This window comes from Mastomys coucha, unplaced genomic scaffold (assembly GCF_008632895.1).
Source record: "Mastomys coucha isolate ucsf_1 unplaced genomic scaffold, UCSF_Mcou_1 pScaffold7, whole genome shotgun sequence".
NCBI classification, from domain to species: domain Eukaryota; kingdom Metazoa; phylum Chordata; class Mammalia; order Rodentia; family Muridae; genus Mastomys; species Mastomys coucha.
Window position 1 is genome coordinate 39,263,806 of NW_022196913.1, and position 19,988 is coordinate 39,283,793.

General features: G+C 41.5%; 2 protein-coding genes and 1 pseudogene across 6 annotated transcripts in view; 2 read left to right on the forward strand and 1 right to left on the reverse strand.

Moving 5' to 3' along the window:
• Fam217a (family with sequence similarity 217 member A) overlaps positions 1–3,819 on the reverse strand; it is a 15,363-nt gene extending 11,544 nt beyond the window's left edge. For 3 of the 5 annotated variants that reach the window (XM_031359204.1, XM_031359201.1, XM_031359203.1), the window contains exon 1: positions 3,488–3,818. In XM_031359204.1, the coding sequence (XP_031215064.1) occupies positions 3,488–3,505 (18 nt within the window). In that variant the 5' untranslated portion in view covers positions 3,506–3,818. Of the gene's footprint in view, positions 1–3,487 lie in introns of all 5 variants that reach the window. The other 2 variants (XM_031359202.1, XM_031359200.1) reach the window with 1 other exon arrangement.
• Positions 3,820–3,872: 53 nt separating this feature from the next.
• Positions 3,873–12,766, forward strand: CUNH6orf201 (chromosome unknown C6orf201 homolog). The gene is made up of 3 exons (XM_031359339.1): positions 3,873–4,176; positions 11,594–11,792; positions 12,563–12,766. Exons 1-3 carry the CDS (start codon positions 4,002–4,004, stop codon positions 12,564–12,566), a joined length of 378 nt encoding a protein of 125 aa, XP_031215199.1. The 5' UTR covers positions 3,873–4,001; the 3' UTR covers positions 12,567–12,766.
• Positions 12,767–18,125: 5,359 nt separating this feature from the next.
• LOC116081497 lies at positions 18,126–19,169 on the forward strand (annotated as a pseudogene).
• Positions 19,170–19,988: the final 819 nt, after the last annotated feature.

A 19,988-nucleotide genomic window follows, 5' to 3' on the forward strand; every position in this document is an offset into this window, starting at 1 on the left:
TCCGCCTGCCTCTGCCTCCCAAGTGCTGGGATTAAAGGCGTGCGCCACCACCGCCCGGCAAAGTTTTACTATCTTATATGTATGAATGTTTTGCCTAGAGTCTGTGGAAGCTACAAGAAGGTGTGGGAATTCCTGGAACTGGAATTACAAATGGTTGTGAGCTGCCACGTGTGTGCTGAAAACCAAACCTGAGCCCAATGCAAGAGCAGCAAACAAAATGCTCTTAACTACAGAGTCATCCCCTGTTTGCTCTTCTTGATCATAGCCATTTTTTTTTTTTTTTGTCAAGGATAACTTTTAATAATCATGATCTACTTCTGGTTTCAGCCAATGTCCATAGCTTCAGTTAGCTATGAACATTCATTCCATCAAGTAATATTTAGAGCAACAATTCAGACTGTGGTCCTGAGCAGGCATAGTTGTGCATATCCTTAATCCTAGCACTCACAAGGAAGAAGCAAATAGATTTCTGCAAGTTTGAGGCCATCCCTCCTGGTTTGCATATGGAGTTACAGGCCAGTCAGGGTGACATGATACCCCCGCACCCCTCCCCCACACACATACATATATACGTACATATGTACTTACGTACATACACACATATTATTAGATGGTAAAGGCAGGCCACCTTTAGAAACAAATTCCCATATTAATACAATGTCAACATGTCCTTTCCTTTATTTTCAGCCCAAGCTTCGGGAAGCAAGGTGAGTGTGCCCAGATGCATGGCTGTTCACTATTTTAACCTTTCAAGCATGTGCTCCACATGAGCTAAGCAAATGTGCATGTCATCTTTTCTTCCTAGATTATAACCTTTAACAGAGCATGCTCAAGAATGTGCCCATTCTTAAAGCGCTCTCCTGTATGCCTATGTATCAGCTTTCCTAATGAACTTCTTGTGGTTTTTGTTGTTTGGGGTTTTTGTTTGTTTGTTTTCCCTAGAGGGAGACTGTTTTGGAAATGGCCCCTGTCCTGTCTTTCCCTACTATGATTAATAAGCCTTCCCTTTCTCTTGTGTAAGGAGCCTTACTCCTCTGGGCCTGGTGCTGCCCAAGATACAGACCCACTGTATTTTGTTATAGTTAGATTAATTGACACAGCATATAAAGAATACACTTAAAACATGGTTTCTTCCTTTGCTATTTATGACAATGAAGGTTTAGAGTAATGTATTCAGCTTTGCTTAAAAGAAAGAAGCTAGAGTATGTGTGTTCCAGTCACCAACATATTCTGTCCTTTCAAAGACAATTGCTTTTTCTAGCCAAAAATATGTAATTTTGAGAAGCACATTGTACTCAAGTGGTTCTCATTAGTTCTATAAACTATTTTAAATAGGTTTATATGTGGGTTTTTTTTTTTTTTGGCTTTGTTTTTTAAAAGCCTTCAAGTTTTTAGTTTGCAAGTTGAGGATAAAAGAGTGGAATTGCTTATTTCCTGCTCTGGACCCAAATATTCCATAGGGTACAGCCATGTTATTTTAAAATCTTGGTGAGGGCTTTGCAGCATGGTTAAAATTCTGTCCAAGATGAGCAGAAAATACCAAGAAAGCATGCGTGTGATCCTCCTAATCTCTCACCAGTTTGCATTATGACTTGCAAGCCAGTCTTGGAGTTCAGTAATCGTAGGGAACCCTGGTGCCCTAGCTAGCTGGTGGGGGTAAAACCAAGAGGCAACTCTAACCACACTTGACAAAAGCCATCTAGGAAAGGCTATGGCAAGCAAATGAGTTTCCTGGAGATGGGCCACCATTTTGCATGGCTACAATAGGTATGCTCTGGAGAGAGGTACAGTCCCAGAGACTTCATCCCAGAATTGTTCCTCGCTGCTGGTATGCCTTTCCTGCCACTATTACATAGCCTAATGATTCCTGGGCATCAGCCCACCTTATTGGGCAAACATACAAATAAACATAAAGATGAGCTTTCATGAATTCATACTGTTTAGATGAATTAATAACTTTATAGAATTCCTGGTTTGATTCAAATAAGTTTAGGAGAAAAAATTTAAGGAGACAGTTTTAGTTATTTTGCCAAAAAGATGTATAAAGTTTGAATCAAGAATAGAATGTCCCCCTTCCTCATAGAGTAGTAAGTAAAGGCTGCATACTGAGAAAGACAATGAGCTTTCACAAACTGCACTAAGAAGAAAGATAGGCTTAGGACAGATCAAGGAAAAACAGTCATTCTAGGTCAGGTCCAAGGATGAGGCCACAGGTGTGCACTATGATAAAGCAAGGCCATGTGAAACTGTTGCTGTGAACTTATAATGAAACACTGTTTTGAACTTACTTTCTACATCCTTCTGTAGCTCTCCTTTTTTGTAACATTTTATCTATGCTGTATTTTATAAAGAACTTTTGTCTAAGAATGTATAAATTGCCAAAGAGAGAAAATAAAGTGTGACTGTTGGAGCTCTGCTCTATCCACCAAAAGTATATGTATATGTATGTGTATGTATATGTATGTGTATGTATATGGTGTGTGTGCGTGTGTGTATGTGTATGTGTGTGTATGTGTATATGTATATGCATATGTGTCTATGTGCATGTGCAAAATGTCTATATGTCTCTCTGTCTATATGTATATGCATACATATGTATGTAGGTATATGTGTATGTATATAAGTATGCATATGCCCTTGTGAAATTGATGAAACGGGTGGTGGGACCAACCAAAGTGTGTGTGTGTGTGTGCGTGTGTGTGTGTGTGTGTGTGTGTGTGTTTCCCTCTCCCTCTCCATATCTGTGTGTCTGACTTACTTTCTTCTTTTTCTTTTCTCTCTGGTTCATGAAGAGTTAAGGAACTCCAAGGCTCTCACCTGGCCAGCAAGGGGCCCTTGAGCCAGAGAGATGGCTCAGTGGTTAAGAGCAGTGACTGCTCTTCCGAAGGTCCTGAGTTCAAATCCCAGCAACCACATGGTGGCTCACAACCATCTGTAATGAGATCTGATGCCCTCTTCTAGTGTGTCTGAGGATATTTACAGTGTACTTACATATAATAAATAAATATTAAAAAAAAAAAAAGAATCCAAGTAACTAAGCCTTTATTCTTAATTCCCTGCTGCTATTGGCAGAAGTTAAATTGCCAGAAGCCAGTGGCTTTTGGCCACAGCATAGCAAAGAGTTAAAGAGTTAAATTGCTGAAAGTAAGCAGCTTTTGATTACTCACTTGCCAATTCTATATCCCCTTCTGGTGCTGCTTTCTTGCAGAACTAGATGCCAGGATATCCCGGCCTTGCCCCTCTTCCTCCTGAAACACCTTATTATTTGCATTTTCACCTCAAACTGGGGAGTGGTTCTCAGTCACTTCTCAATGCTCCAGCTGGGCTATGAAGTTTGGGGCATCACTGTTACCTAGTACGTGTGTTATCCTCTGCCCCTTGGTCTACAGTGAAGGAAAACTAACACTAAGAAGGTTTTAGGTGTTTGTTTGGCTTTGTTTCCTTTGTAAATCTGGAAAAAAGAATAAATGGCAGATGGCCCTCTTACCTGTGTTACTCTGGACATTTCCTTAGTTTTGGACCATAAAGCTCTTCCTCGGATCTACAGGGGGCAGCACTGATGTAACCACTCTCTTTGGGGGCCTCCTAGGTCTGTGAAGTCTTAATTATGCACACACCAGATTCGAGACCTCTAGGAAGGGAACACAGCACAGGCTATGTGCACACCAATCTCCTTCCTTTCAGGAAAGCTCGCCCTTTCGCCTCAGAACTCATCCACATCCAGACAAGAAACTGGAGTTTCTGTGGAAAATCTCTGAATTATTTGGCAGGATACCTTCCATGGGCAGCTTTTCTGTGCTTTGAAGGTGCAGAACAAGTTCTTGGGGTTCCAGGCCAATACCTGGGCCTTTGTGACACTCAGAATGCAAAGAAGTCAGAGACCAGAAAGTAGGTTCCACCATCTCCTCTTGGAGATGGCAGCAAGCTGAGACAAAAGAGGCTTACATGGCAAGTCTCTAGGTTTCACGCGATCTGCTGCCTTTGTAACTTAGAAGACCATCATGGATGTGGATATAGACACCGAAGAACTCCTCACTGAAGAAAAGCCAAAAAATTATAGCCAGCCTGATGTTCTGTGTCACACATTTGACTTTCTCTCTAACGTTCATAAGTTGCTCCCAAATCACCTGGTGGAAGTGCTTCACTCCTACAGAAGCGAAGAGGACAAGATCAAATGTATGTGGGTAGAGGGCGGATGAGAGTGCTTATATTTGCATGGTGGTGTGAACCCTCTTCTTCTAGATGTGGGTACTAACTTCTTGACATTACAGGTGTTCCCAGTTCACGAGACCCTTGCCACATAACAGGCTTAATAAGCCTGTGTTCTCAAAGTGGCCTGTGGACTTTGCCCATGAGTAGAGGTCATTTTCTCTTCTTTACATCACCTTTCATGAGCCAAGATAAGTTGCCATTCATCTCTAGGCAAAGCACACCTGTGGAAAGATGAAAATCCATACAGCCATGTACCCATGTACTCACGTTACAAATTAAGATAGGGGGTGGATTTTGAGATTGGTGGAGAGAGGTTTCTAGGTGAGGACCAGATTATACAACTTTAAACTGTTGGGGCAAAATTGGTCACTTCTATTCAAATGAATCTCTACTTCTCAATCCAGGGTGTTGTGAATAAATCCATATATCCAGTTTACATTATATATTGCATAAAGAACACACATACATTTTAAGCTGTTTAAATAAAATAGCTGCTTCGACAGGCAATTCACAGGATGAGCTGCAGGTATCCAGAAAATGGATAAACACATCAAGGAGTATTAGGCCACTGGGGGGTGGGGGGGAAGGGGAGTGTCTGTATTGATAATGAAATATCAATTCTAAGACAAGCACTCTAAATTCACTCACAGCACGTATAAATTCTTTCTGCTTCCCTCTGCTCTGGTGTACTGAGACGTAGAAGCCAAGGGAAGGCATGGCAATGTGTTGAGTTTCTGTCTTTTACTGTCTCAGCTTTTCCTTTGGTGGCTTCTGAACCATTGACAAGAGTGCCAGAGTGAGGAAAGGAAGGGGACCGACAGCCTCTTCCCTAGTAGTGAAATACCAGGTCACGACTCGACACCCCTATGCTCTGGCAGAGGAACTTAGCAAGCCTTTCTCTCCAGCACCACATGGCATCATTGCTAAAGACCTCTCCTCTCCTCACTTTCTGCCTAATATTTCCCTTTCCCTACCCGTCTAGGCCAGGTTTTGTACCCGTGTACCATTATCTGGGATGGTTCGGAGACAACAGAAACTTGTTTCTTACATTCTGGGGTTCTGGGAGGTATAAGATCAAAGCAGATTTAGTGTCTTTTGAGGGCTTTCTGACTCATGGACAACATTCCCTTTCATTTCTTTCTTGCCCTAATGAGGAGAGAGGCAAAAGCTCTCATAGCTGTTTATGAAGGCACCGATCCTATGAGTGTTCTTGCCCCATGACTGCCTCACCTTCGAAATGCTCCACCTCCAACTCCCACTTCCTTGGGTTGAGGTAGTAAATACTTTAAAATGAGTTTATTATTTATTTATTTTTACCTTATGTGTATGAGCATTTTGCCTTTGTGTGTGTGTAAGTGCACGGTGTGTGTGTGTGTGTGTGTGTGTGTGTGTGTGTGTGTGTGTGTGTGTGCATGACGCCTGCAGAGAATGGAAGAGGGCAGTCGATCCCCAGGAACTGGAGGCGAACACAGTTGCGAACTGCCTTGTAGAGGATGGGGATTCAACCAGGGTCCTCTGCAAGAGCAGCAAATGCTCTCAACCACTGAACCATCATTCTGTCACCAAGATAGCAATTTTTGAAAGAAATGCATATACAAATAATAGCACTACCCTTCCCCAGCTTTTGGACAGTACTCTTCCATCCTATTTCAAGTGAGATTTCCTTAACTTGTATGAAACACCTCTTGAGATTCTACTCCATGTGGCTCAAAACTATTATTTTCCAGAGGCGTTAATTAATATTGTGGAAAATCCAAACTCTTGTTCCTTATACCTCCAGATGTATGTATGTGTGTATGTATATATTTACACATATATGTATGTATATATATATGTGTGTGTGTGTAAATTATATAAATTTATATATTATATACAATATAAAAGTATGTATACATATATATGCATACTTAATACAAGTGGCTTCCAATATTGCCCTGTTTGCTCTATGGTTAGAGGGCAGCTGTGGTACCAGCCGGTCACCGCTGCATGCTTCCTGGTGTTAAGAGTTGAATTGTGTCCCTTTCAAGAGATATCCTGCAGTCTTAACTCTAGCACCCCATATGGTAGCCACATTTGGGAATACCATCTCCAAGGGAATGAATATAACTTATTATGTCCAGGCGAACATCTCATGAGAAGATACATACAGGAGGAAAGTGGCCATGGGACAAGAGAGGCAGGGATAGAAAGTGATGCCAAGGAGTCCCAAGGATTTCTTGGCCATCTGGAAAGTGTCAGGAACTAGGACAAAGCAAAGAAAGCTCCCCCCTCCCCACAGGGGCTCCAGAGGGAACATGGCCTACTGATCACCTCCAGCCTCGAGATAAATTTGTCGTTTTAGTCCATCCACTTGCATCTATTTGAGGTACTATTACAACAGTGCTAGGAAATTAATAAAGCAGGTGTTAAAAAGACACACAGCCCTACTCAGTTGGTTACTGGTTTTGTTGTTTTTATCTGTTTGTTTGCTTGTTTGTTTTATAGGATCTCTTAAAGTCAGGGTTCTGGGAAGAAAAATGCCATAGTGTGTGGAACCACAATGACTCTGTACCTAAGGGAACCCTCTGTGCCTTAAAGAATGTTCAAGTTAAACATACAAACCATGTACAAATAGACATTTTATGTACAGAAGGAACCCTGGTGTTTACTAGACTTTCCTCAGATGTTTAGGCCATAGCATAAAATGCCACAAATCAGCCGTCTCTCACTGTCTACCTGACAGACACAACTAAAAGAAAGAGGTGCTTGGTTTAGAGGTTCATTTGAATATTACAACTGTGGGGACAAGTGACATAGCTCACTAGGAAGCAGAAAGCACAACAGAAAGTTGACAGGAATAATGTGTCCTCCAAGAACCTGCCCACAGTCACCTGCTTCCTCCAGTCTGAGTGCATTCCCCAAGTCTCTGGAGTCACTCAAAAATAGTGGCACCATCTGAAGTCGAGCATTCAAACCATCCACCTAAGTAGTACTTTATATCTTCAGACTATGACATGGATGTGACAGAAAAATCCAGAACTTCTTACATATGCCTGTCCTTCACATTAGCAACTCCCCTCTTCCATCTATCTTGCTACACACACACACACACACACACACACACACACACACACACACACACACACACACACACCTAACTTGTACAGAGTGTAGCTAAGGATTGTTTATAGTGGTGAGGACCTTAACAGTCCAATGTCGTTCAGCAGCATAAAGAGTAAATGATTAGATCAATCTGGTAGACTCCTGTTATAAAGATGGTTGTGTCAGCTGGCTTTCTATTGGAGACACCTAACAAATACCTGAGATAAAGCAACTTCAAGGTTCATAGCTTCAAGAGATTTCAGTTCATGGTTGGCCCTATTGTGTTTGGACCTGTAATGAGGAAGAACATCATGGTGAGAATCTTAACTTTTTTAACATTTATTTATTTATTTATTTATTTATTTATTTATTTATTTATTTTAATATGTGTGCTCTGTCTATATATACACCTGCATGCCAGAAGAGAGCATCAGATCCCTTTATAGATGGTCCTGAGCTACCATGTAGTTGCTGGGAATTGAACTCAGGACTTCTGGGAGAGCAGCCAACCAGTCTTCTAATCACTTGAGCCACCTCACCAGCCCTGAGAATCTTAAATAGAGCAAAACTGATGACTGGGAAACAAAGATAGAAATAAGAAGGGGCCACAATCCTAATATCCACTTCAAGAGCACACCCTCACTTCCCCGTGTCCATCCCACGGGTTTCACTTCCAAACAGCACCACAGGCTGGGAAAGCAGCCTTCAGTATATGGACTTTTGGAGCACATTTAAGATTCAATCCATAAAAAAAGGTTTAACATCCAAATAACTAAAAGACACAGTGTAGTAGTGGATGTGTTGCAAAAGGAGACATATAGTATGATTCATACTATGTTTGAGTTTATATTCAAAGACAACTATGCATTTGAATATACAAATATATGTGTGACTGCCTAAAATAATACAGACATAAAGGCATCATCAAATAGAGGACAGAATGAGGTACTGTAGAGTTTTCAGAATGGTTTGACTTTATTCCAATGGAAATCTCTTGTATTATTATTATTTTTTTTTGCTATGCAAACTCAACATTAAAACTGAAGATGCAGTACCTGATTGAGGTTGGAGAAGCAGGTTTAAATTTTGGAGAGATTCTGCTTATATGGTGCTTCATCTTCTCACCATAGATGTGGGTTAACAATGACACTAGTACTTCTTGCCCATAGCTTTCATGGGTTGCAGTTAGGTGCCTTGTTTTAGAAGTGTCCAGCTGTAGTAACTCTCCTATAGTGGGAATCCCATTTAAAGAGACACGCGAAGGTCAGGGACAAGGGGGTAAAGGGTTTTCTGCCCAAGCAGAAAGCCCTGAGTTCTGATCCTCATCACTCAGACAAAAACAAAACAAAACAAAACTGAGCACAGTGGTGTCAGTAACGCAAGTGCTGAGAGAAGGCCTCAGGCAGATCCATGAAGCTCACAGGCAACTCATCCTAGTTGAATCAATGCAGTGACTCCTGCACTGGCTCAGGTCTGATGAGGATGGCTTGGCACACTACAGAAACTGTGTGTAGGAACAAGTGAGTGACTACATCTCAAACCATAGTAGAAAATGAGAGGAAAAGACCAGCATTCTACTCTCTCCTTCAAGTGCACACTTCAATGAGGCAAGTATCTCCCCTAGACCCTGTTTCTTAAAGATATAGCACCTCCCAAGAGAAACCCCATAGGGACCAACTCTCTGTATACTGACATTTAGGGGATACTCATTCAAACCACTGTAGTACGTAAAAAAAAAATTATAAACAATTCACTTGAGGTAAAACAATTCACTTGCAAGTGAAGCCAAGAGCTAGAAGTCAGGTAGATCCTGGGTAGGAAGATGGACAAGGAGAGGAAAATCAATGTCCTTTTCAGTTAATATCTAGGACATCTGACTTCCTGATTCTGTTCCCTATTTTTCCTGAGAAAATAGGGAAGCCCTTCTATGGCAGGAACAGTTAGACCATGCTAGCCCAAATTACCCAATTCTGAAGGAGGAAAGAAAATCACTCCACTCTCAGACGTATAAATCCTGCCCTTCTGAGCAGATTCTGGTATCCCTTCTTCATAGAGAGTCTTTGTTCTCTCTCTCTCTCTCTCTCTCTCTCTCTCTCTCTCTCTCTCTCTCTCTCTCTCTCTGTCTCTCTCTCTCTCTCTCTGTCTCTCTCTCCACTCCTCCCTTTCCCTCTTTCCCTCTCTCTCCCTTTCTGTCACCTCCCTTTTGTTGTGTGTAGGGGGGAAGTCAGGACAAGGGAGGGCTGCTCCTGGTTACTGAAATAAGTAAATGACCACTGATGGCAATAGTTAGAGGTGGGTTTCATCATGGTTCACAGTTCTGTTATTGAGCCAATTTTTGGGATAGGTTTGAGACCCTTGGGGTGGACCTATTCATTGTCACATGCCATTTAGTTAAATTAGCAAGCAATGGTTCTTTTGAGAAAATTCTTGCTGTTTTAGGGTCTCCCTTCATTTCCATGCTATAGGAAGAACCATCAGTCGTTCATTCTGAAATGATGGGCATCTGAGATAATTTAGAACTATTGCATCTACCCTGAACCTCTGTGTTGCCATTCCAGCGTGATAGGATGACCTATGTCCTGCCTTCTAATATATCCAGATGGTTTGTGGAGCTACTTGCTTTTTGTTCTTAAATTGTTATCAATTGAAGAGTTAAGAAATCTGTATCATCATAGAATTCAGGTGCTCTATGTCACAAATAAACACTGTGTAGTTCAACTAGCTTTCCCTTCCATTTGCTCCCTTTTCTTTCCTTCTTCCCTCCCTCTCTGCTTTCTTTGCAATTATTGTCACTCCCTGTGGCAAGAGTGCCTTGTTGTAGGAAAGGTACTGTTTCATTCTGGTACTAATTTCATGTCTTGCAGCAGAAAACGAATTTTGTTAGGATCCAGTTAGCTCAATGTGATGCAGTCAATGGGTGTGACATGAATGTAGAATGCAATGAACAGGTCTGAATTAAAAGTGATTAAAAGCAAGATTACGGATGGCTTGGTAAAAGTGAGTTTGGGAACGCAGAGTCCTGCCCTTGCCGGATGGCATCTGCCAAGCATCTTTATTTCTTCTGTCTGGATTTTGGTACATCAGTCCCACAGCCTGGAGAACAGGCTACTAGCCTCTCCTTGGTGTTTGGAATATCTTCCCAAATCTTGAAGTGACTTTGTAGATCCCCCTGTCTTACAGCAAGTAATAGCCTAAAAAGCGGCTTCTCAGTGAGCCTGAACATTGCTTTCTTACTTGTCTGAGTCCAGTATGACAGGACAACTCCTGCCCTGTATGAGCCCAAAACAAAGCGGGTTTATTATTCACAGATAGGCAGGAAGGGACAACAGAAGCCATGGTGCATTGGGAGCTGGTTCCCCAGGCCAGAGAAGCTTCTCAGAATCACTGAAGTATTGACTGTTTGTGTCCTTTTGGCTCCATGGCTGAGTGACTCTGGAAAGCCACCCATCCTGGTTTTCACACCCTGGGGTCATTTGAGTCATGGAGATAGGACATTGAACAATATCATGTTTCGAACTAACTGGAAGATTGGCAAAGAACCTGTGTTGTCTAGCTAGCTCTCCTTTACTTCAAGACATATTTTGAACACTCCATAGTGTCCTTGAAAACAAGTGAGGAGAGTATCTGAGCTAGTCCAAGATCACCTGGAGAAATAACTAGCAACGTGTACCATTCACAGAGCTGCTATCTAACCAGAGTGGGGCACTATTCCATTTCAGACGGCAAGGTGTAAACCTCTGGAATCACCTCATTCTCTCAAGGTGGTCCCACCATTCTGGCATTCTGACTGCTACTCACCACCCAGAGAATTCTAGCAGTAGGAGAGACAGGTCTAAATCCTAAGTCTCAATTATTGGGTCTCCAAATTCAGAATAGTTCTTAGGCAAAATAGCAGGAAGATGGAGTTCCAAATTAGGAGCAAAATGCATAATAATAACAATAACAATAACAATAATAATAATAATAATAATTGTATTATAACTTACTATTAGTTTGTAAACTATACATAAGGAACCAACAACATCTACATGCTAGTGGTCCTAGCATACTTAAAGCAGGCACTAATAGTCAATCAATGCATCTCTTAGATATAAGTAATATTGCTGGGATAAAGGGATGACAGAGCTAAGAAGGAATTACTAAATTGCAAAAATACATCTGGAGGGTGTGCCCAACACACAGGCAACCCTGAGATTGTTCCATCTTAAGTACCATGTACACACACAAACACATTTCAGAATCATGTTATGCAGGGGTAGGAATAAACACTGAATTCTATTAATACTTATTCTGCCACCAGGTGAGAAGCCTGAATTCTCTGGCCTAGAAAAGATCTTAGCAAGACATCAGTTGCCAAAAGAGATTGGTCTCTCCCCAAAGCCAAGCCTTATACCCTCGTGGAAAAGAAAAATAATCAACAATATCAGTGGCAACTGGAAGAAATGTCACCTGTGGCAGAAAAGCATCTATGAGCCGCCCATGAGCACCATCATTGCCAGGTAGGTTTTTGAATTTTTGTCCCATGCTCATGTTTATAGAACACAGAATGGTCACAAGCAGAAACCTTCATCTCTACCCTCCCCCAAAAGATTTAATGTGGTCTTTGTGAAACATGGAGGACATGGAACAGGCTTTCCCTTACACAAGAGCACACTGCCTCTACTTTCACACATGCCAAGTTACTGAAGAAACTCTCAGTACAAGGAACTCCTGGAAATAGGTAGAACAGTGTATTACCCTGAGCAGAGATTTGCAGGGCTAGAGGAGGATTGTGGGAGAGGGAGCCATCTTCTAAATACTACCATTACCATGACCAAAGACTACACTCTTGGCTTTATCCACAGTCTGCCATATTTTTACACGGGGAAAGGAAGAGGCATTGCAAGGGTGCAACACGATAGATTTAAGTGCTCTCAGGCCTGCATGGAAGCAGGTGGAAGCTAGAGACCTGCAGAGAGCTGCTGTAGTGAATACAAGGGAGGAAAAGGCTAGAAGAAAAAGGAGATGGTGTGTTCATGCCAGACAGATGTTGTGTTTCTACTTACTGCTTTTCTAGCACTGACTATACTATCCAAGATGATACCTATGCTCTGCACACCATAGACATTCAAAGACTGTTAGTGGGTTGCCCAAAGGAAAGCAGACTCCTCTCTGATCTTAAGATGATAGCATACAGGGAGAGGGCTAGCTCATGAACTTACTTGCCTAGTCAACAAGCTTTCTTTGGGTTAACAAATGTCCCTGTCTATCTGTCCCCTCATGTTTCCAGCTAGATTTAAAAAATCTATAGAGTGAGATTGTGTCTCCTAGTAACATCAGAAGCTGTATCTATAAAGTCTCACCAATATGACTGCCCAAATGTGAGCTGAACAAGAGTGACACCAATGGATATGCCAGAGTGGACACAGAAAAGCACACAAGGCTTCACCCCTATATGAAGAACTATAGCCAAGTGAAGAAAGCTAGGGGCGGAAGAAGTGGTCTTCCCCAGGCAAGACCACACCAACTGGTTGTCCAAAGTCAAGTTGCCAGTCCTGAAAACATATATACAATTAACATTATACGGATGGACTAGGTTACAGTTAAGAACATATATGTGCATACATATATGTATGCAATAACAATTAGTGAAAAAAGATGCCATAAATTTAGAGAATGTATGTAGAAGGGTTTGGAGGGAGTAAAAGCAAGAGAGAAATTATGCAATTAATCAAATTATCATGTCAAAAAACCCATAGCTAAAGAAAGCAAAGTGGTCATTAGAATATTGGAATTTTCAGGATAGCAAAGTGATGCTGAGATTTTCAAGGGTAAAAGTTACTTAAAGGTATTCAAGTTAAGATTATGTAACCGTGTTTAGAGAGAGCTGTCTTTTAAATCAAATGTCAGCATCATATAAAGTTGCTTTAGGCTATGATGTTTTCACATGGTGTGCCACGTTTACTTGACAACGTATGAAAATATAGCTTGAATATCAGCATCCAAGAGTGGACACCCATCTCCACATATTTCCTTCTACCAGCATGCATCTGCTATCCATAAAAGTGAAGTCTGTTCTGATTATTTGTGGGGTTTGTTTGTTTGTTTAGGGATGTGGTCTCTGAGAAACAGAAACAAGAACACAAAAGATCAGCTGGTAATAGAGGGCACATCAAATGGGTATGGAGGAGCATAGGGAAGAGGGAAAAAAGCCCTGCTCTGCTGCAAAATAACTCTCAAAGGATCTAAGAAATATCTAACAAGGGTGTGGGTTGCTTCACAGGATTCAACTGTGAATCTTTTTCCTGCCATGACTCAATGCCAGAGGCAATGTGCTGAATTGTTCTATTTTCTAGTAACCAGACTATCTAGACACTCAACGAGTCTATCATTCTCAATCTCTTGTGACTTAACTGGTGTCCTTGATAGCACCCATGCTTTAAGGAAGCTTAGATAACCCTGAAGAATACTGTCAAGAAGAACACCATTCTTAACTAAATGTTGATTACAGTACTGTGAGTTCCTGCCCTTGTCCATCTGCAAAATAAATCAGTAAGATCTCATCTTGTGGCTTTATGATAGAAAAACTGTCTGGTATAATTAGATTTTTGACAGGTATAAAGTACAGTGAGAATGTATACTTTAATATGTGTAAATATTGGACTGAGCCAACCATAGAAACCTTGAACTTAACAATGGCAAGATTCTGTTTAGTATTTATTAGCATCTGTATCTTCACTTGTACAGTGAGGGCAAAGCCTTTAACAAGGACTTAATCTATTTTCTATTGCTGTTGCAGAGTACTTGAGACTGGATAACTTGAAAAGAAAATAACTCTATTTAGGCTCATGGTTCTAGATGATAGAAAGTCCTTCTCTCTGGTAAGGGCATGGCACTACTTTGAAACATGGCATTAATTGGGAGGGCAAGTAGAGACATGTGGAAGAGAGAGAGAAAGAAATGGGGTATGCTTTCTTTGTAATGTGCTCCTATTTGTGTGTGTGTGTGTGTGTGTGTGTGTGTCAGAGAGAGAGAGAGAGAGAGAGAGAGAGAGAGAGAGAGAGACAGAGAGAGAGAGACAGAGAGAGAGAGACAGAGAGAGAGAGACAGAGACCAGAGGCCAATGTCAGATGTCTTCCTCAATTGCTCTCCAGCTTATTTTTGAGATAGAATCTCTCACAAGCATGTATTCACTATGTTAGCTAGACTGGCTGGCCAGTGAGCCCAGGGACCAGCCTGTCTCCATCTCTGCAGCACTGTAATTATAGATTTTTGCCACAGACAGCTTATATGTGTAGTCTGGGGATTGAATTTGGGTCTCTCCATTCTTGCACAGCAATACTTTATTGATGGAGACCGCTTCCCAACCTGTAATAAACTAATTTTGTCCTATTAGGATATATTCCTGTCAGATGGACATTAATCCCTCTGATGAATGGCCTCACCCATATGGCATGGAGAATCAAGGTTCTAACTTATAACTGTGTAGGGAACACAGTCAAGTCATAACACATAGTGACGATAGTGATGATAGTCATAGGATCAGATCCTACACACTGGCTTCCGACAAAAATTCTTCCATTTTGCTATGTAAATAAAACAGCAGTTCCCAAGGCCACACCACGCTGAAAAACAGATTTTCCAAGCATCTAGAATCACAGATGGTGGCGGATTATCTCTGTTGGAGAACTTGGCAGGATGCCAGACTCCACTTTCTATAATACTGTAAATCCTTTCTGGAAACTGCATGTAAATTATAATTACTTGTAAACTGCATTTATTGGCTCAATATGTCATATTCATGGGCTCTGGGGCTCATTTTTCTTTTTAAAGTGCAACAAAGGAATCTTGAATAGACAATAGCTGAGTGATCCACAAGGGGACTTTAGAATTTTAGATTCTAAAATATTTTTTATTAAAACAACACAGTAGTAAACCAGAGACAGGGGCCCAGTAGTAGGTAGTAGGACTGATTCTGCTTCCCCTCTGTTGTAGACAGTTGGAGTTAAACTTTGCATGGTACCAGCCCTAGAGAAGCAAGGGTACTCCATCCATCTGAAGTAAAAACTTCTGGTTTCTTAGGAAAGTCAGTTATGTCAAGTGATATTTTGCTGGGGCACACAGCTGAAAGGATGTTTGTTAAAGCAGACACATGAAAGAATGTTTTCCTGAAGCAGATACAGGTGAAAGGATGTTTTGCTATAACAGACATGAGAAAGGATGCATGATGTTTAGAAGGAATATAAATATGACCCCACGGACAGTAAGAGCCATTATCATCATGGCAAGAATAATGGCAGCTTCTGGGCAGATAGGGTGCTGGAGGAGCCAAGAGTTCTACATCTTGATCCAAAGGCAGCTAGGAGCAGACTGGTTCTTCCATCCTGGTGGAGCTTTACACATAAGACCTCAAGGCCCACCCCCACAGTGGCACATTCCTTCAACAAGGCTACACCTATTCTAACGAGGACACCTCTTACTAGTGTCAGTTCTTGTGGCCCAAGCATTTAAACAAATGAGTCTATGAGGGCCAAACATATTCAAACTACTGCAGCATCCTACCCAGAAAGAGGCAGAAAACACAATATTATGAATCTGCTTCTGGTGTTACATAGCAGCGGATCTACAGTAATGCTTTTTAACAAGAAATACATTCTAGCATAATGATGGAAACATAATATTTTAAATACATCAGCTAAAAACATATCATTGTAAAGTATTATGTACTGCTCATAATTTTATGTGCTATGCATCATTGGCTGCATAGTAGGGTTTTTTTTTTTTTTTGGACACCTACCTCAAAACAAACTCATGGTTCTTTGCATTATAACTTTAGGATGACTACAATCTCACTAGGAAACTTTCGGCTTCCTCGTGACCTTACCATCATTGTACGTGTGGTCCATCATGGACCACATCATTAGGTGATGACTGTGTGTGTCTATGTACAGGTACTAGGTCCAGACATAGATGGATGTCATTCTCTATTCCTATCACATTCCATAAAGTCAGCAATTGTGCAATTACGTTTGTGCTTAAGTAGAGTTGTTTTATAGTCTAAGAGTAGTCTAAGCATAGAGTAAGGAAATTAAGAGATTAAGCAGAATTACCTGAGGAGTGGGAGCTGAGCATCACCAAATGAGGAAGCCAAGACTGTCACCATGCGGCCCTTCTCTCACTGGAAACAGTTACTGGGCAGGATGCTGGGAGGGGGAGTAACTAAAGCCCTGGTAGAATCTTACAGGTGCTTGAGGTCTGGGCCAGGTGTTTCTAGGTTCTTGGCCTCTTATTCAAGAAATTGAAATAAAGGCTCACATGGATTTTATTTTTAAAAGCTATTCAGTGGGTTCAAATACTCTGCAAAAGAGCGACAGATAGTCAAAGGCCTCAATTAATCTTTGGGACTCTCCTTTTTAGGGCTTAAGAGAAGGAGGAGTTTGGTTACTAAGGGCTATACCAAAGATGTTCCTCTATTATGGTTGATATATTAAATCATATAATTATTTTTCTACTGTATATGTCCCATCCTATAGTACTTCTGATTTTAATTATATATACACCCGTTTGTGCATAGGCATTGGATAATAAATAGATTCTCTCTATAAATTCACTTGAAGATATAGTTTTACATTGCTACATATGCAACTAAAACTAATTCAGGCTAGACCAGCCTATCCATTCTATGTAACTAAATACACTGGGAGTAAATTTGAAAAGAAACTAAGTTAGATTGATGTTAAGGGAAGAGAAACCTATTCCATTGTTTAGAGAGAAGTGTATATGTAGCCTAAAGTAGGTAGGAGTCCAAGGTTGCTGAATGCATTGTTCAGAGAGGGTGGGTGTGCGCAGTGTTTATGGCAAAGGAGTGGGTCTTCCAACTGCATTATTAGAAGAAGGGGGTTGGGTTGGAGAGATGACTCAATGGCTAAGAGCTGAAAATGCTCTTGCTGAGGACTCTGCTTTAGTTCCCAGCACATACATTACAATCATCTATAATTTTAGTTCCAGGGAATCCAATACCCTCTTATGATATCCAAATCATACACATGGGAAAACCGCTCATATGTGAAGTAAAATAAGTACATCTTCAAAAGAAGGAGGAGGAAGAGGAAGAGGAAAAGGAAGAGGAAGAGGAGTTATCCATAACTCAGTTCAGGCAGAGTCCCAGACTAATAAACTATCCCCTTTGCTTGCCATGCACACTGTCACACTGTGTCTGCTCAAACCTCAAAAGACTATGTAAGTTGTCACCTCAGGAGTGGGACCCAGATCCTGCCATTTTTACAATGTTCTCTTGGTGAAGAGAATTTGTAGTCAGGGGATGATAGCCATTTAACCCCTTCTTTTCTTTCTTTTTTTTTTTTTTTTAAAGATTTTTTATTTTTATTTATTTTATGTGTATGAGTACACTGTAGCTGTACAGATGGCCGTGAGCTATCATCTGTGTGGCTGCTGAGGATTGAACTCAGGACCTCTGCCAGCCCTGCTCGCTCTGGCCCCATTTAACCCCTTCTAAGTCAAAAGGTAAGACACCAAAGCCACCTTGTGATGTGTAGAGCTTGCCATTTTCAACATTTCAAGAACAATCGCATAGCATTAGGCAGATGCCAGCTGCTGGACTGCAGAGAAAGCAGGTCCTGGAAAAGAAAACACTTGTCTGCTCTCAAAGTCTCTGATGAGAGTAAAAGGATCCTGCAAGAAGGAGAAATAATCCAGGAAGGAAACTTAGACATGGAGCCCCAACCCTAAGAAACTTGGAGCCAAAACTGGGGAAAGAAAACCGATGAAAGAAAGTCTCTGTCTCTGCTCCTCCCTGTTCCAGAGCTACATCTTCTTGTGCAGTGCCAGCCTCATCTTGTAGACAAGATGGTGATGGTTGGTGTGAAAAGATTTGGCAGTATTGGGTGCCTGGTTATCAGGGCTGCCTTCTGCTCTGGATCTGGCAAAGTGGAGGTTGCTGCCATCAACGACCCCTTCATTGACCTCAACTACATGGTCTACATGTTCCAGTATGACTCTACCCATGGCAAATTCAATGGCACAGTCAAGGGAAGTTTGTCATCAATGGGAAGCCCATCACTGTCTTCCATGAGAGAGATCCTGCTAACATCAAATGGGGTGATGCTGGTCCTGAGAATGTTGTGGAGTCTACTGGCATCTACACCACCATGAGAAGGCTGGGGCCCACTTGAAGGATGGGGCCCAAAGGGTTATTATTTCTGCCCTTTCTGCTGATACCCTTAGGTTTGTGATGGGTGTGAACCATGAGAAATATGACAACTCACTCAAGATTGTCAGCAATTCATCCTGCACCACCAACTGCTTAGCCCCCCGGACCAAAGTCCTTCATGACAACTTTGGCATCGTGGAAGGACTCATAACCACAGTCCATGCCATCACTGCCACTCAAGACTGTGGGTGGCCCCTCTGAAAAGCTGTGACGTGATGGCTGTGGGGCTGCCCAGAATATCATCCCTGCATCCACTGGTGCTGCCAAGGCTGTGGGCAAGGTCATCCCAGAGCTGAATGGGAAGCTCACTAGCATGGCCTTCCATGTTCCTACTCCCAATGTATCCATTGTGGATCTGACATGCTGCCTGGAGAAACCTGCCAGGTATGATGACATCAAGAAGGTGGTGAAGCAGGCATCCAAGGGCCCACTAAAGGGCATCCTGGGTTACCTTGAGGACCAGGTTGTCTCCTGTGACTTCAAGAGCAACTCCCACTCTTCCACTTTTGATGCTGGGGCTGGCATTGCTTTCAATGACAACTTTGTAAAGCTCATTTCCTGGTATGACAATGAATATGGCTACAGTAATAGAGTCATGGACCCCATGGCCTCCATGGCCTCCAAGGAGCAAGAAACCCTGTATCACCAACCCCAGCAAGGACATTGAGAGCAAGAGATAGGACCTTGGTTTCTGAGGAGTTCCTGTCCCAATTCAGCCCCCAACACTGAGCATCTCCCTCACAATTTCCATCCCAGACCCCCATAATAACAGGCAGGGCTTAGGGAGTCCTCCCTAGTCTCTTGAATACCATCAACAAAAGTTCACTGCACCACCCCCTAAAAAAAAAAAAAAGAAATTCTCCAAGGATCAAACCTCAAGTAAATGCACCTGAAACCATGGAGTAGAAGCCATAAAACAATCCATGTCAGAAGACAGGAAAATGTCTTTTTTTTTTTTTTTCTTTTGTGAACAGTGTCATAGTGCATACAGGACTAGACTATAGAATCTAGATATATAGAGTTAACTAATTTCATTTCTTTTGGATAAATGCCCACAAGTGAGATTGCTGGATTGTATAAATCTCTGCAAATTATGCAAGGTCATTTTTATGTTTTAATTTTCTATTTTTATTTCTTTTATGCCTTACTTTATTATAAAAGTTAAGATCTCCAGTACAATGTGGCAGAAGTATGCATCCTTGATTTTTTTTTCACCTCTGAGGTAGAAAATCAATATAATGTTCACTATAAGTCTCTGTAAATTCCCTCTAGTAGTTCAGTAAATTCTCTGCTGTTGCTGTCTGTGTAATTGTTATCATGACTCAGTGCTGAATTTTGTCTAATGCTTTCCCTCTGTCTATTGAATGAGTCATATCTCCCAATTTTCTTGTTACTGATTTTGTAAAGATACTTTAATTACAGCAAAATCTATAAAGCTTTAAATTTGTCATTGAAGCATGTCTTTGTGTACAGATCAGTGGCCCAA